The sequence below is a fragment of the Falco biarmicus genome, chromosome 1 (genome assembly GCF_023638135.1).
Source record: "Falco biarmicus isolate bFalBia1 chromosome 1, bFalBia1.pri, whole genome shotgun sequence".
In the NCBI taxonomy this organism is placed as follows: domain Eukaryota; kingdom Metazoa; phylum Chordata; class Aves; order Falconiformes; family Falconidae; genus Falco; species Falco biarmicus.
Window position 1 is genome coordinate 48,241,518 of NC_079288.1, and position 18,687 is coordinate 48,260,204.

An 18,687-nucleotide genomic window follows, 5' to 3' on the forward strand; every position below is an offset into this window, starting at 1 on the left:
AAATTTCTTCCAAAAGCTTTGTTTTAGAAGTCTAATACCAGCTAAAATCTTGTTTTGCTCTAATGGATATTAAAGATGTAATGTCTTCTTTGTCTCTGAATTTGGAAGTATAGCATAGTCCCATTCAGAAAATACATAAGCAGATGCCAAATAATTTCTTTATAGGACTTTCTTTGTTTCTCTTGCCTTTTTAACATAGGGATATGTTGGAGGTACATTTTCTGTATATGTAATGCAAGCCTGAGGCAGCTTTAAGCTGGTTTTTTGGATTTTTCAGTAGCAGTGTTATTTCTGTACCAAGAGTTTGGCACAAACATTGCAGTTTGCTTAGGGCCCTCTGCATTTTTGATAGAGAACTGGATGTCAGATTGGTTTCATTGTGATCGTTACTCTTACTGTGTGGTTAAAACTAGCCCTACATGTGTTGCAGTCACACTTTCAATTGTAGTGTACAAAACTTTTCAGTCTTTGGTTTTCTTTTATGTGTCCTCTTACATAACTTGTCACTGTAATTTTCTGAAGAAAAATGTTAATCAGATTTATATTTTCATGTATCTAAGCAGTAATGCTTTTCAGAATTATCTTTAACAATACTTTTCAGAACTTGAAATATGACTGATCGTATTCATAAATGTTTGAATTGCTGTCATTGTAGTGCTCTACTGTGTGAAGAATTAAAAAAATAAACCCCACACAAATAGCAAAACAATGGAAAAAAGCTAACAAAACCATTTCATGACTGTTATTTCTAAAGATTAGGGTAATGTTTTTATTTTTTCTTTTTTTCCTTCCCTGTCTTGAAACATGATCAAGACAGGATTATATTCTTCATTCTAAATAATATCTAAAAGAAGATGTAGCTGTTTAACACATACCGTATCCACAGAGTCTGTTTATTCAGACCGAATTCCATATGGACCGTGGATAATCTTTTCCCCAAATGTTTACTACTATTTGTTCTTAACAAGTGCTGCACAATATAAACTGAAGGAACCATAAAGAAAAGTGGCATAATAAAATTAAGCGTTGCTTTTCAACAGTGTCTGACTTAAGATCAAGAAGTGAAATTTTCAAATGGATCAGATTTTAAAGAATTTTTCTGTAAAGGACACGAATCACATGCATTTAAAAGCATAGATCGAGCCATATCTAGTATTAGAAAATGAGATACACATGGGTTTTAAGGATGGCGTTGAAACTCAGGCTTTTAACTGAGATGAAAGGAGATCCAGGTTAATTTCATGGTTTTGTTGAAATTATCTTCTTGCTTTTCTAAGCACTCTGTGCCATGCAGAGCCTGGAAAGTCAGGGTAATACTGCTCTGTTTCCCGTCCCTGCCTACCTTGGCTGGTATGTACAGTCTTTACAGACAGACTGACTGATGCTATGTGGATACGTGTGTGGTCTCTAGTACTAACACAGCTAATTTTGGATGTAGCTTGTAAGTGCTGTCGTAATAAAATCGAAACCAAATTGGAAGTGCTGGGTTTGAGCATTTATATGTGATGTTTTTCACATTCACTTGAGTTGCTGCTGTTGCCATAGATACCATTTTTAGTTACAATTTCTGTCAGTGTTTGTTTACCTTTAAGAATTTAGTTAATTTGTTTTTTCAAAGCTTTGCTAAATCAGTTTCCTGTAGGAAAAAAATACCTATTTTGAGTAGCAGAACTGGAAAGGTTTACATATTTGAAAATATTCACCATTTTTTTTCTACCCAACCCTCCCAAACACATAAGAGTCTAAAAATATAACCTTGTTATCTCTTAGTAGGTATAAATTTCTCCAGCTGGGCAACTTTTTTCCTGGTTTACTGTTAATTTTTGCTTCGTGGTCTGTCTCAGCATTAACTCTTACAGCATGTCTTTTCTATTGACAACATTTTTCATGTATAGTAAGTTGTACTTTTCCAAGGACACTTGCAATTCCTAATGTCACTGTTTTAATCATGTTTGTTAAAACCTGGGTAAGTAGCTTTCAAAAGCATGTCCCTTTCTGAGCGTAACTCACTGAGGACTACTCATTTTACCTGTTCGTTATTAAATAAGACTGAACCTTCTGCTGTTTTGGTCTTCTACAAGCTACAACTGGAAAATGGATCCGTTGCTGTATGCCGTTAGGATTTGTTTCAACTTTGGAAGTTTTCAGTATCTATTCACATGGTTTGGTACAGAGGGACTTGTCAGTGCAGAATATGTAAAACACCCCTTCCGCAGGGGAAGAGAAAGTAAGATACAGAAAACATCAAAAAATATGTAGTCAATTGATGCTCTGGAGTATAGCAGAAAAGAAAAATGTTGACAAGGTCTTACAAGAGGATGAGGAAGTGGAAGAAGTAATTCTGTTGTAGGGAAGACGATGAAGTCATGATGAGCTCATGCTGTTGATGGGTGAAGGTCAGCTATTTAGGCTGATAGTATCTGTTGTCTGCCCTTGATACTGTGATCACGGAGCAGTTTACTATCTGCCAATCCTTGAAAAGACAGGGGGGGTAATTAACACATAACGGTCTCTTTCCTGTTTTGCCTTTTCCTCTCTTTTTTCTCTCCTTTCCAATCTTTCTGTCTCCATCCCTCCCTACTTGAGAGCTACAGTATTAGTTTGAGTAGTTACACATTTGTTATGGCTCTTTTTTTGTCATCACCGTTCCAGATACTACTTTGGCATTTGGAGACCATACTGTAAATGTAAATGAATTGTAAATAACTTAAAGTGAAGAAAAGTAGGGGTATAAGCAGCTGTTCTGTTGCTGTGCATACAAAAGGTATTTTTAGTTCTGTCTCATTCATCCTGGCTGGTGAACTTTGAATGATTCATCTACTGTTTCTAATACAGTAATAGTATATAGATGAGAGTCAAATGCCCAGCTGTTATCCAAACCATATACAACTAATGAAAAATAAAGAATAAGAGTTATTCTTCTCCTGGATAATATTTCTTCAGACAATAGCATTAAAAATTAAAACTTTGTGCATCAGTGATAGCCTGATGTGTTTTCTTATCGCTTACAAAGTACAGATGTGGAATAAGATTAGCTTCTCAGTGTGTTATTCTGCCTGTATTTGTCAATGAGACTTTTTTATACCCAGTCTGTAATCTTTTAAATATATGTGCTCTTACAGTTATCAATATTTTCGCAATTCTCTATAGCAGTGCATCTACAAATAATTCCATTTTTACTGGAACTAACTATAATACAGTGCCTGCAAAACTTCCACAGCACTTTCTGCTGGAAATGTTATATCCTTGCCTCTTCATTTGCATCTCCAGAACAACCCTTGCTTCTGGATTAATTTATTAAATAGCTAAATGGTTTTGGTCAGGGGAAGAGGCTAGAATTTTCTTCCCTGAAGTGATGCCTTTTCTGTCTGAGGTGACTCAGGTCACGCAAGCTAGCAGTTTAATGGAAGAGGATGGAGATAGGCAGCAGTCCTTGACGAGAGTCTGTATGTTACATTATGCTTATTTACCATATAATATTGTTATTAAGGAAAAAAATGAGGCAAGAACAAATGTGAAAAATTATTATAAAAAGGACCAGCTTGACATTTCTTCTATCCATAAGAGAAAAGAAGGGAATTACTATAATAAGTTTAAGTGCGAACTGTCATATTGCAGAGCTATTTGTTAATTTTTGAATGACTAGAATATGTATTTATTTTATGAATATGGAACATACTAATAATCCTATTTATTTCAGGATAATTATTGGCCCATGACTGAAAGTAGAAAGATTATATTATTGCGATCCATTATAAAATAATTACTGTAACAGCTTTATGTATTTAGTATAGATGGAATTCCTTTCGTATTCAAGAGTCAGCAGGAGCTTTAATACTGATTCCATTGCAGACACGACTTTACCTGTGGACATTGGAATAAATGCTTATTGAAACACTCTAGAATAATTAGATCTTAGAACAAGTGATAACACCAAACAGTTACCTCATCTAACATTCAGCAAAAGGATTTCTTTGTCTTGGCTAAAATGTAGTGTTCATCTAGTTTTAAAAGATATTGAGAAGTTCAGGACCAAGACTGCCTTCCAAAAGACTTTGGTCTGAAAACAGATCTCCATAGAGGTTACTTGTATTGCAAGAAGATTTACCGTGCACGAGAAAGCTATTTAATTGCCATCCTCTTTGAGCAGAAGCCAGAGTTCTAGGCAAAGTGCTGGCAGAATACTTGACGTTTATAAGGTATAAACTTGTAAAGTAAAAGTATAAACTCATTTTTGTTTCTTGATGCAATTTGGAATAAAGAAGGTTTGTTAGTATATGATTAGTCATGATTATCTTCTGCAAGACATTAAGTCATGCAGCTGTTTGGAAACTTTATTAATCTCTTACTGCAGTTCCATGCTTTGCTCTCCAATGATGTCTTCCCCCCCACCCCCTTTTGTCCTTCCCTCTTGGGCCAACTGCCAAAGCTGAGGGTTCCTGAAGATCGATTAGAAAGCTTTTGCTTCTCCGCTTACTTCATCTGTGTCACATAATGTTCTTTACATAGCTTCAGCAGAAAGACCTTTAGCCAGCAGTTAAATAGTGTATGATATTCAGTGCCTAAGGTAACAGTACAAGTTTGAACTCAAAATAGTAACTGAAGAAAAAAGGAATAGATTAAATTGTAGGATTTTAAAAAAACCCACAAGTACAATCCTTTATACATTCATCTTGAGCTGTGTGAACTGGAATTTTTTTACATGCCTTTTCAAGTGTGTGAGGTAAGTATGTGTCAGAGGGAGGAGTAATCTAAACAAGATGTAATATTTCTCGTACATGCTTCTACTTTGTGACTTTGCATAATTAATATATTGTATTTGTTACTTTGCTAATTTGGGTAACAAGTACCTGTGTAAATTAGCAGATTTTTGGGTAGAAGTTGAATTTGCCATGCTGCAATAATTGACAGGTCATATGTGTGTGTGTGTGTGTGTATATATATATATATATATATATATATATATATATAGTGTATATGTACTATGGGTATGTGCACTTCTCTCTGTGTTATTTCTAATAGCTAAAGAATCATGTCAAGATTCCAAATAGGTAGCTATATCAAAGCATAAAAGCAACTCCAAATGTAAAGTCCACAAAAGGCTAGTGATGTAACCCAGAAAAGCCACAAACCACTTTCTACTTAGGAAAGCTATCTTAGGAGTTACAGCAAGTCTGTCTGAAGTTTTCTTTTCTCACTGCTTGAAAAAGCTGCTGATGAAAACAGACACTGTGTGATTCAAAAGGTTTTCTTGTGGTACTTGAGGCACAGTGGTTGGGAAGAACAGACTACTTGTTAGGTAGGTTGAAAACTGGCTGGCTGGCCAGGCTTGAAGACTCAGCATCTGCTTGGTGGCAGGCAGTGAGTGAAGCGTGAGGAGGCTGGGCTTGTTTAGCCTGGGGAAGAGAAGTCTATGGGGCAGTCTAATAGCAGCCCCCCAGTTCCCTGAAGGGTAGTTGCAAGGCTGACCAAGTTAAACTCTTCCTGGTAGAAGCACAGGCTGTAAAACCGAAATGAACCCGGAAAACCTCATGGCTAGAAATTGCAGCTCTAGAGGTTCAGACTGGACATTAGGAAAAACATCTTACCCAGGGAGATAGTACAGCACTGGAACGGGTTATCCCAAGGCACTGTGGAGTTTCCATCCATGAGGAGATGTGAGCATTGGCTAGAAAATGCCAACCCTCAAGTGGGTGACCTGCCGTGGTGTGAGCAGGAATTGTAACCCAGGCAAGAGCTGGGACGGGAGGTCTCCAGAGATCCCTTCAAAGCAGCATTTTATGATTTTGAGTGGCTTTGCCCTATGTCAAACAGTGCTATTTGTCTTCAATTTTCTGCCAATAACAGGCGATTTTCCAGCTTTTCCTTTGTACCCAGCAAAAGAGTTAAATTTCCTTTTGACTGTTACATCCAGATAATAGCTAAGAAGTGCCCGGAGGCAGCTGAACCAGAGGAAGAGGGCAGAAGGAGGTAGCCCTGTACGCCATGAGTTACTGCTACTGAGAGTAGGCATACTGCTTTTTGAAAGTCTGGTGAAAGAGGAAGAAATGGCATGTTATGTTCCATTTCAAAGAATTTATTCTACAAAGTGTCGGTTTCTGTACATATGTGGAGTGTTGTAAAAATTATATGGGAATGTTGTCAGGAAAACCTTTTGATTACTTTAATTAAAAAAACCTGCTTCCCTCTGAGGTTCTGTGGTAATGAACTAGTTACTGTCATCTTTTGTTTCTGAGTTTTAAAGCAGAGGACTTGCACATACTGCAACGTTACTGTATATCTGGAAAAGTTCTAATGTTAATCGGTAAATGTTTAGAGTTGAAACTGTTCATATGTTTGAATTTGGCCGCTTTTTTTTTTTTTTAAAGCAGAGATAGCCATACATTTGCTAATGCTGTTTCTAAAGGCCTGCAAGTTGGTGGTCATAATTAAGGGCTATTGAATGAAATTAAGCAAGTAACATTAACAGTGTGTGATTAGCGGTACTGTCATCCTGTTGTGAAATCCATGTAGGTTTAGGAAGAAAGCTTTAAAAATCAGTTTTAAAGGTACTGTGTGACCTCTGAAGTGAATCAGCCTTTGACATGGCTCAGTGCCGAGGCCGTTCCCGTACCCGTGGTGCGCAGCTCCTCATCCGTCTCTGAGCTGCGTGCGGTTTGTCCGAGTCCCACCCGTGATCCTTACTACAATGTAGTGATTACAATGTACTAAGAAAGAGGTATTTGCTGTATTTAAAAAGTGTCAGTGCTGATCTTTGAAATGTGTTGTGCCCATGGGGGAAGAGACCTACTTTGAAGCAGGCAGGAATGAGCTTGTCTAGTCAGTGGGTTTAATTTCAGTTTACAGTGGCATCTGCTGATCCCTTTGGTGATACTGTGGGGTTTCATCTGTGTTACCACGTCGGCGGAAGGGTTAGGCACTGCTGTGCTTCCAGAATGCCTGGAATCTTGTAATTTTCAGGGGCAGACTTTCTGTATTGATAGATATATAAATCTGGTGATAGCATCTTGTACCACATCAAAGGCGACTGCGGTGGCTCATTCTTCAGCTTAAGGCTGTGTGAAGTGTGTGCTCTCCTTTCCTAATAAGTACAACCATGTTGTATCCTTGGGTCGGCTTAGGGATTTTTCCCATCAAGTGTGCCCTGTTTCCAGGACGTTCTCCTGTGGGTGATCTCCGTTTCCCATCTGCTGATGAAGCTTTTTATTGAAGATGCAACTAATTGTTTTGGTCCTTTTCTGCCCCCATTTACCTTGTGTGGAATTGTTGCCCCCTGACCGCGGTGGTGCCTTGCCTACTTCAGTCCTTGCCTAAACTGATTCTTCAAGGTTGTTCAATGCTGATTGTACAGTAATAATCATTTTTTTCCCTCTTTTTTTTTTTTTTTGGGGGGGTGGGGAGGGGATAGCTTGAAATACAAAGGCACACAGATCATGGCAGCAATGTGTATAGTTTGGAATTATACAGCTGACCGCTGTAAATCTGACTGAACTTGTTACTTACTCCCTTTTTAAGTGTAACTTGGACTGATTTATCCCTAAAAGAAAGTTAGGAATTACAAAGTAATTCCACAAATAATAGAGACTGTAGTCTCAACCACATTCAGGTAGATATGCTCTTCACTCAGTTTACTCAAAAGCAATTTTCATAACATGCATGAACTCAGGAAAAGGCTAGCTTGTTAAGGTACAATGGTACAATTTTTGTAGAAGAGTTAAAAAGGAATATTCCGGCTTATCTGAAGACAAATAAGCAGCTTCATTCTCCAGTGACAGCAATTACTTTCCTTTGTAGTCATACAAAATAATTCTTTTGTAAGAGAAGGAATTCCACTGTGTGAGAGCAAATATTTGAAATGGAGCAAGTGGTGTGTGTGGGAATTTGATATGTTCATGGAACACTGTTGTGTGCTAAAGTAAATAGATATTTTTCCTTTATAAATGGAGGAGCTGAATGTACTGGAGATGCCACAACTTCTGTTCACTAAATTGCTACATGCCTTTTCTTTCTTTTGCCCCTTTTCATTGACTTCTCAATTGATATGCCTGGACTATGTACAGTCCTTACTTGCGATGTTGCTGTTACCATTGTCCTGATGATACAAAAGAAAACACTTAATATTTTGTAAAATATAACATGGTTTGTAATCCTGTGTGTGCTTTGAAAGAAAAAAGGAACCCATGACTATAGTGCCGTCAGACACCACACTTTGACATGTTTGTCTGAAATGGTGGTCCTTTGCATACTTTGGAAATAGCACTCTGGTGGACTAATCTCTGGGAAAGTCAGTTTTATTATTGTTGGCTCGTGTGTTTAGCATGCAGCTCTGAGCTGACATACTATACATTACAGAAAAATGCTTGTGACTCAGCTAACAAAAACCCAGTGAAGTGTCTAAATTTGGAATCAGGTCTTTGTGCCTTTTTTTGTGCTTTTTTTCTTATTACTGCATGCTATCCTCTCTTATTTGTACACAAGAGTGTCAGTGCTCTGGAACTATGTGTGGATACTGGCAAGACCACACTTAACCAGTTTTATATAAGCAGCGATTCCTCTTAAAAGAAAATTCACCATTTTCATCCCGCAAGTATAAGGCACAAGTCCAAAAGAATAGAAGGCAAAAGTCCATCAGACTTTAAATTATATTTAAGTGCAGATTAATTCTTTTAAAATAGAAATGCTGTTTCCATGGCCTTTTTTTTTTCTTGTACTGCATTCATTTAGCTGTCAGCCTTTACGTGTAGCTATAATAAGGTACAATTGCAATGTGTATTTTCATTGTAGACAGAAGCATATATGTCTTACATAGCTTCAAATGAATGTTTGTCATAGTACTGATTATAAAAAAAAAATCAGAAAAATAAGATAAAGTATCCAACTGAAAGAGACAATGAGTAGCTGAAAACAAAGTAATACTGATAACTCTCCAGTACAAAACTACAAGTTTATCTTGTTACTAAAGATTTTAATAAGTAACTCTGAGAAATCCTATGGTTTACTAACTGAAATGTCAAGCCTGAGTGTATACGGGTTTTTTGACAAAGCCAAAGGTAGTCAAAGCCATGTGCTCTAGCATAAGGAGAGTTTTTCCATTTGATGTGCTTATGGAATTAAATTTTATGGTTTAGAGGTCTCATCGGTGTATGTCACAATGTTAAAAAGCATCCAGATTAGGTCAGTGCCTGGTTTTTTTGCAGCTGAATACCCAGTACGAGTCGATTCCAAGCTGCTGGATGTGAATTCCTGTGAACACTGGGCACTTGAGAATGAGGTTCCTTGAGTTACTGTGGAGAGAGCTGTTGGGGTTCTGAAAGGCACAGCTGCTGCTCACCGAAGGAGTCCTTGCCTTTTGGTAACTCCTCACAGTTACGGATTCATAACCTGACAAGGTCTTTTCAGTAGTTTCAGTGTTACTGTGTGCTTTAAAGATCAAGTGTAGTTGGCTTATGTCTTCTGAAATTTGCTGCTGTAAATTCGTTTGCATTGTAAAACAGTCATTTAATTTTACATTTGTTTAGTCTTAACAGTGAGGTGAAGATTTTTGTGGAATGCCCTTGACTGAGGCTTGTCAGTAAATGCCTAATTTCTTACACTTGGTGACTTTCCCAAGCCTGTCCCAGTTTCATTCCTGTATTGGGATAACTTTATGCTGATACGGCCCTCCGGAAGGAGGTAGTCATCAAAATGCTTATCATTGGACTCAATAAATGTAGGACAGTCTCTGTTAACAAGAGACAAATTTAAACCATCCCTTTTGTGGCAGGTGTGAGCAGACCTCTCCCTGTACGCTCGTATGATCCCTGTGCAATCTGAATCCATCGGGAGGCTGCATGGTGTGGTCCCTTGGGCTGCTGGGCTTCTGTGAGCACTCCAGTCTTGCATGCAGGTTTTTGCACTTGAACTTCTGTTCTGCTTTCTGAACAGCAGTTGAGGCTTGGGTTTGAATCATTTTTTGCCAGCAAAGGTACACTTAATAACTTTGGGTTGTTGTCACTATGTAGCTTTTCTGAGCTACGTTCCTTGCAAGGTGAAGAAAAGCAAACAAAACCAAAGTGTCTGTAGCTGTGCGTACTTAACAAAAACTGCAGGAAAATGAGAAGAAATAAGTACTGATGCATCTGTTTTCTGTCTTTACTATAGGTGTGCAGGATCCTCAGCATGAGAAGATAATTACTGTGACTACTAATGGAAGTATTCACAGCCCCAAGTTTCCACACACATACCCACGCAATACTGTACTAGTGTGGAGATTAGTAGCAGTAGATGAAAATGTATGGATACAGCTTACCTTTGATGAAAAATTTGGGCTTGAGGACCCAGAAGACGACATTTGCAAGTAAGTTACTTTTCCCTTAACTTAGAGAAATCTGACGGGAGGTAGGGGGATGGAGCAAAGGTGTTGCTTGAGTTTTGCAAAAGTCTGACACCTGCATGTCAGTATGTTTATAAAATGCATCTATTAAAATATTAGTTTATGATTCTCTTTTGCAGTACTAGAAAAAGACTTTATGCTTGAAATCTTTGGGGTCCCCCCATTTTTCCTTCTGCATTCAGTATCTGGGCCACAGATATATTATGATACAAAAATGTGAAATGTTTTATCTCTGTCTCAAATAACAGTTTTGACATCTAGGAATATACTCTTGACAGAATATTAGAGGAATTAATGTCTAATTTTCCAGGGAAAATTTAGGTAAGCAGGTTACCTGAAGTGGAAATCAGGTCATGACCAGAAAGTACAATGTCCTGTTAAAAAAACCCCAAACAACAAACAAAATAAAACAAAACCCCCAAAAACCAAACCCAAAACAAACAAACAAAAAAAAAACCACAAAAAAACCCACCCCCACCCCCTCCCCAACAAAAAAAACCAACCCAAAACAACAAAAACACCCCCCACAAAAAACTTACCTCCCTACTGCACAATATTTTAATGGCCTTTAATGGTAAAGTTCTCTGTTTTGTATGGAAAACAACACTTACAGTATTGCATTAGTTGACATTATTGACATTCTTCAATGGTATTGGTTTTTTTCTCAGCCTCAGTAAGCATTCTCAATCACTGGCACAGGTTTCTGTGGGACTTACGGAATCTGTAGTTCCTTCCTATGATTCACAGCTGAAGGCTTTGTAGCTTAGGAGAGAAACAACCATGGCGTAACAGGCATCAGGAGGGATGTAGTTTTGAACCAAGCTACCTGATGGATCGTGGTTTGGATATTTTGTGAGGCCATAGGAGCTGACATTATATACACTTCCTGTGGGTGTGTGAAGGGGGAGAGATACTAAACTCTCGTATCCTGTATCTGTCTGCCATCACAGCAACACATCGTTAAAATCCCAGTGTGTGAATAGTGGTACATTGTTTAAACTCTTTTCAGTAAATAAAGGAACAGGTAAAATTTGTCATTTGAATGTCATATCCTCTTTTGTGTTCCTGGAGAGGTATTTCACACAAATCTTTCAAAGTATTTTTTTGTTTTGCTTTTCTGTTTGGGGTTTTATTTTGAGTACCTTGTATACATATTTGATTTGATTCTTGCTTTCATTTCTTCTAATTAACTGATATTCAGCTGGTTTTTTATATCTTGTATCAACGAATTTCTTAGAGGTTACTCTTGCACTTAATTCGGGAGCTGAGGTTCATAACAGATTGGCAGATACCTTTCCTTCATAATTCTGAAGGGAGTAATTGTCAAGGCCATGTCAAATATAATTAAAATACCCAGTACTATAAACATATGTTTGCTCAGATGAGTGCACTGTCTTTGCACAATAATTCTTTTCTTTAAATGAAAACTTAGCTTGGTTTTTCTTCCTTTGCATATGGCAGAGTGAAGCAGCAAGTGAAAGAAAATCCAGGTAGGGTGACTCATTTGTCTGCTTGCAAAGAAAAAAGTAAGATAAGTTAAAATATTTTTAATGTTATAACTAGAATAGCCTTTCAATGGGAGTATATTTATTCAAGTAAACAATGTGCTGAATACAAAAGTACTGGTCAAGTTAAGAAACAGTAATAAGTCACTCGTAATCTTTACTCGGTCATAATCTTACCATGCTTGTGTTTGTGCAGGGGTACCAGGAAGCTGTACGAATGCACTCCCTGATACGTGTGCTTTTGAGGTTGCGTTGGGCTTTTTGGCTTGGAAGATATGACCCTCTGAAGAAGAGGGTTGTATTGTTGGCTTGTTTGTTTTTTGTTTTGTTTTTTTTTTCTTATAAAAAAGCACTATAGCTAGGGTTCCTATGAAATTTAAATTCAGGACCAAACTCGGTTAAAGAGAAAGTGTACTTTGTTGGACATGAAGGGAGTATAAATAATTGACCAGTTGAGGAAATAACTAACACAGGGAGCTGAACTATGTAAAACAATTCTACACAAGCCAAGTAATTTACCAGTTATCAGAATAATAAGTTGTATCTTGCATTTCTTATCTCTTATATTTCCTAATAAAATAATATTTTTTCCAGTACCTTCTGTAGAAAAGCTAAGGGGTTTTATTGACTACATCCCATACTACTTGTTATTCTGCTGTTTCTGCCATCTTGAAACACACAAACCAGTATTGTTGCTGTAGAGCACTCAACAGCCCCTCCAAAGGCACATTTATATGACAAAGGACAGAACATAATACGGTATGAAATTTAATGTATTGTAACTCTGTACCTTACAGTGACCTGATCCTTTAGTTCTGACCTGTGACCGAAACTAGATAAAAAGTACAACCTGGTAACGTTAAGACTTTCTGTGCCACAGTGTACAGTTTGTACCAGGACACCTTTCTCTCCCATCTGTAGTGTATGAGAGGACCTCACGAGTTACCTGCAGTGGTCATTGCCACTCTACCTACTTAAGGTGCACATTCTGTGCAATGCTACAGCTGTCTCCATCGTTGCTGTAGGCTCTAACACCCTGTACTGTCAGCTCATGGGGTCAATGAGAGAAAACACTGGACTATATTAGTTTAAGGTAATTAGCAGCTTTTAAGTCTCATAGTAATTCAAATGTTTCTCACATATTGGAAAAAATAAAACAAAACCATATCCAACTACATAAGACTTTTTCCTTAGCATAGTTCTGTAACAGGAAAACAATGGTGGTGGTAAATATGATGTCCTAGATATATCCTGAAGCTATGGCAAGTTTTTGCCTTATATCTGGCTTGCCTGGTCTCCACACTTGGATTTCTCCAACATCAGTTCTGACATTTCAAGCTGTTATGTGAGGTCTTTTAATCTAGAGCAAATATCCCATTTTACAGATACGTTGAAGGTATCATTCTAGCTTCCACTTTAAATACTTCCCTGAATCTGAATCGGGGTGATCCTGTATGGCTTTTTTCCACTCCATTTTTACCTGCAATTCAATTAACAGTATTTACCAAGGTAGAACATTTGCATTACAGCAAATTCTATGTTTATGACCAGCCATCCTGACCCAGACACGCCTGGAACAACATTAACCAGCAGAGTTCTGATCATGCTGATTCTCACCAGTCTTAAGCACGATTGCTGTGTTCTATATGTTTTCGAAACAAAGTTTAAATTATAGGTGTTTTAGAATAAACTTCTGATATTTTGCCTGTATTTCTCCAGGTGGTTTTTGTCCTGCCTTTACAATTGTGGTGGGCTTGAAATTTATGCAGTTCATCTCTGCATTGCTTGAAATACAGCTAATGATTTTCTTAACAGTGTAGTTCTACTACATCTGCATTGCAACCCTTTCTGTGGGCAGAATGGTAAGAATACCAGTGTCCTTTCCACAAAGTGAACACGAACTCCAATTTACATGGAAACTGTATCCATGCATGTATCTCAGAAGAGATTTAGGTTATTTGGTTGATAATATAGATATATAAATCTCTGCAATATTGCAGTAATTTCAGTCTTGTTTGCTTTTATAATTTCAGTTGTGACTTGTGAATGAAAAAGTTCACAAAGAAAAAAAAAAACCATACCCAAAACCCAGCAAACTAAACAAACAGAAAAGGAGGAGTACAGTCTTCTGGCTGCATTGTGCAGTACTGTTCAGATGATAGGACTGGCAGTGAATTTTCATTACATAAGCTAACAGAGGCTTAGGGGATTTACATTCTGTAAGCCCACCCTTTCTGATGAAGAAAAGCAGCAGCTTTTCTTCTGCTGATATGACAGGTCATTATTTTCATGATGCTAGCCCCTCAATGCTGTTTTAATCATGAGGCCATTAGACTTCTGTTCCTGACAGCTCCTGTCATCAGAGAGATGCCTTAACTCATGACCAGGAAGGACTGATTTTTCTCAGTTGTTGCTTTTGTCCAAATTTGTTGCTTTGTCTCTTACATTCAATGGTAACAGCTTTGTGATAGGAATACATAGAATTAGCTTTTTTCTGGGCAGAACATGGATGCTACAGTTGTCTTTAAAAGTCAGCCTGATGTTGTGAGTTGGTTGTACATTAGAACGTTAAAATGCAATGCTGCAATAGGAAAATAAATAAATAAATAAAATATATTTCTTACGTTAGTAGTGTGTATCAAACTCACTGTCTGCCTGTGCGCAGAATGGCTCTAGTTCATTTCAGTGGTGGTTGCAGCTGTTCTTCCTAATTGTCAGATGATTACAGTCTGACTTGTATTATATGTAATAAACCACAGAGATGTGTCACAAATCCAAAGTGCAATTTCTGTAGATAAGATGATACGGATAAAATACATGAGTAAAGGAATGTGAAACCAACTGATGGTTGAATAATAGGTGCCATTTGACCATTGTCTTCATATTATGATAGCTACACTCATTTTCGATTCTGTTCAGTCCTCTAATTTAAAGTATAAACTATAGTCTGTTTTGTGGTGGGGGTTTTTGGTTTTTTTGCGGGGCTGGAGGAGCTTTTAGCAGCTGCATATGTGAATCTTTGTATAAGTGAATCATTTACCTCTGTTTTGAAAGAAATCCCAAAGCTTTCTAGTTAGTATGTGTAATATGTAGAACTTTTGCCTGAAGAAAATTAGTTAAGCTGAAGGCAGCTGTCAGTGCTAACATGGGGTAAAATCTATGTGAGTAGTTCTGTGACTTTTTTCCCCCCTTCAAATCAAATTAAGTACTTAACTCTTAATGCAGGGACGTTCTTCCTCTGAGGGTTCTTAGGATGACCCTTTATGATACAGAGCCACATGCATTAAGTTCACTCCCTCCCTTTTCCCTAATGTTTCTATATGCTACTTGCTTTCACTTGAGATCTGTTGTGACTGGACTGTGCCCAAGCTATCCCCTTCCATTCGGGGGGCATTAAGGTTCTGTGGTAGAAACTGTAACCCGACTGGCTTCAACAGTCACTTGTGTTCTTAATGAATGTATCGTTAGGAAATCGTTGACAAGGATCTGGCTCATTCTGACAAGACTGAAACAAGTATATTAAGAGGAAACATGCAGACATTGTCCTTAGTGGCTATGAAGAAGGAAAATATTTGCTTAGCTGGTTTTGGGGGTATTTTTTGACATAAATTGTGTCAAATGCATACTATGTAGCGATAAGTTACGGTAAACACAATAAAAAAGGCTAAATGTTTTCTTAATTAATTTTTTTAAGAGACCTTTGGGTGTAATATAAGACACGAGTAACTTGCACCATGTGGAGCTTCACTTCTTGTAATTACTACAGGTCTGTACATCTAGCATGTGGAGTAAACTTGTATAACTGCATCCTAAGCGTCTCGGTAAAAAAGAGGACAGATTTTTTGCTTCTGTTTGGCCCCTTGTCATGGAAGTGTCTTACAGCATCAACAGAGCACCAGCATGAAAGACTAATGTCAACACCTTTTCCTTATAGAAAGGTTAAATTCAACCCCACATCCTTGAGGGGGGGACGGGGACACCCAAAATTTTTGTTTGTTTTGCCTTGAGTGCATTATAGGGGTAATACTGAAGTATGTGTGAAAAACATACTAATATCAAGCATAGATTGAGGAACAAAATGTAACCCTTCACATAAAGTATTCATTCTGGGTCTTTTGAGGGCAGTGAGTTTCTTATCAAGGTCTAGTTCCTAAAAAGATTATTTTCTGGACAACTGATGGGCTGTCCTTACTGTCAGACAGTCTTAAATGCTTCTTGTGAACTGTGATTGCAGAGGGTGAAGTTATCTCTTGGGTAAGTGCAAGTTCAAGTGGGCTTTGAATAACTGGACAAAGACCCTTAAATGAACTCTCTATTTACAGAGGAGCCGGTGCAGACAGTGCTCATGACTCCTCCAGTTGCACAGTAACTGGGCTGCTGGGATTTGTGCTTCTCCCTGCCCCCCGCCTTCTGAAGGGGCAGGGGTTGCTGCTGCCACCTCTATTTGAGTTGTCAGGAAACAGTGAGGAGTCCCCCAAAATTTTTAAGGCTGCAAACTGGAAAAAAAGTCAGCATCACAATCACAGACTCTGAGAACAGAGATGAAAGTTGTAGTGAAGACCAGTCCTTAGAGCTCTTTTCTGGCAGCTGTTGCCTTAGAATTTCAGCATGTTCAATTTTAGCCACCTGCTTTTTTATGAGATGCTACACATATAGGATATAGGTGGGCTGGGCTCCACTTGGGTGACTATATATAATCAGTGATACTTATAAATGTCTCTTTCATCATTGGCTATAACTTCTTCACAAAAAGTGAAATCATACTAAAGTTAAAATTTATTATGTCTCTCTTATGTGACTCAGATCCTTTTGGATAGGATTGATTCCTTTAATGTATGGAATTATAAAAAGCATATGAATTCTCATTCCTCAATACACAATTACCACCCCATCCCCCAATTACTTGTTAATAATTTTTATTCAAAGTCTGAAAGATGGTCATATAATTTAAATGTCTGGGATGAGTTCTAACGTTCAAGTACCTTGACTTATTTGAAATACTGTTAGGAAAGAATTATTATGAAATAGCCAATTTAGAGTTGACGTCCTTAGTAGCAGCATTGATGTTTTGCTGGTGGCAGGAAGGTGGGATGTTTTGCTGGTGGCAGGAAGGTGGCATTTTAGGAGCAGCGTGTAGAAAATGCCATAAACTTTGTGGTGCCATAAATTTATGCATAAGAAAATGCCATAAGACAGGTGGTGGAGTAACTTCTGGTGTTTGTGTGGTTTTTTTTTTTCGTTCTGGGTTTTAGTGCTCAATCCATTTGCAAGACAACTGAATAGTGATATCCATTCAAGAGAGGTTTAAATGCTGAATGGATTTAAATGGATGAGAGGATGAGAGTGGGGATGGCAATCAAATCAAAGTCTTTAAAGAGATTAGATTAATTTAGGACCAGAGTCTTTTGGTTATCTATTATTCCTTTATATATAAAGAAAAAAGGTTAATACTACAAAGGTTATTACTTTCATGTGGGTTTGGTTGTAACAATGTTATTTCAATTTAATGAATGCAGAAGAGTCCAATAGACTCATGCGTCCTGCTATCTTTTTTATTTATTTATTTATTTTATTTAAAAATGAGTGGGTTTTGTATCAAAAGAAGTTTCTGGGACCTGCTTCTTTTCTGTTCTGTTTTCATTGAACAAAGTTCTGGTTCCTTGATTATTTTTTTTTTAATCATTATTTTATTTTTTTAAGAAAGCTCTTTCTTTAGGATTTTCCATGATTCCAGAAAACACTGACTCTGATTACCAAATGATTCAAACACTAACTCATCATTCAGCTGGTCCCATTCTGCTGGTTTAGCACCTGTCCATCATTCATACTGCGGCAGAGCTGTGTACTGTATCCAGAAGTATACACATTCCTTTGGGTTCTCTACTGCTTAGTAAAAGTTGCTTAATTCCATTCTCATGATAACAATTTTGTAAATGTGACAAAGTAAATATTGTGGGAAGTAAAAGAAGGTAAAAAAAATAGAAAACCAAAAAGCAGTACAGTTATTTCAGACTACTCTGTAACACACGCTTCTTGAGCCTCAGAAAGAATAAACTCAGTTCTGCAGAAAGGGTTTATAGCTGCAAAATTGTGCTCTCTAAACAAATCAAAGTGCAATGTAAAAAAGGGAAAGAGAAGGAGATGCTTCTCTGAGGAGAATGAGAGAACAGCATAGCCTACATGATGTGATCAGAAGGAAATGCTGCACAAATTTGGGGGCATTCTTGCCCACCCACTTTTCCTTTCTTTACCATAAACCCAGCATTCATTTTTAGTATCCACTGTTGCTAGGGGACACTATAATGGATATTATCTCACAAGTAACTTAAAATCTATCTTCACAGCCCAGATGAGTGTTAGAGGAGTGATTGCTGATGAGTGGGCAGTTGACATAATCTCCTACTACTTTTTCACACCAGAGACTGCACTCATTGACTTGAAAAACATTTTAGGCTCCTTAAAATTCCTTCCTGGTTCTCTCAATCTGAAGCAAGCTGTTTGAATAAAGTAAACTATGTCCACAGTATCAACATATTTTTGTAAATGGTCCTAATCCTAATTTATTGCTTCTAAAATTGTTTCATGTTACTGTAGCTGGCTGTGTTTCTAATGTTGTAGACTGAAGTTATTTTCTTTGAAGATTGGTGTGGGTCTTGCTTCTGTCTAGGGTACTCCAAGAACAGTTGTTTGGATGGAGTTCCCCTGCTCCTGCCCCACCACTTAGTAAAAGATAGTAGTAAATGTCTACTGTAAGGGAGCACAAAACCATGCTGTGAGCAATCTTCACCTGAGCCCAGGAGTGCAGACAGG

General features: G+C 37.7%; 1 protein-coding gene across 1 annotated transcript in view; it reads left to right on the forward strand.

The window, feature by feature from the left end:
- The window catches only part of PDGFC (platelet derived growth factor C), a 135,249-nt gene that overhangs the window by 68,525 nt on the left and 48,037 nt on the right, over window positions 1–18,687 (forward strand). Inside the window, exon 2 of the mRNA XM_056326538.1 lies at window positions 10,141–10,336. Coding sequence (XP_056182513.1) covers window positions 10,141–10,336 — 196 coding nt within the window. The remainder of the gene's footprint in view (window positions 1–10,140; window positions 10,337–18,687) is intronic.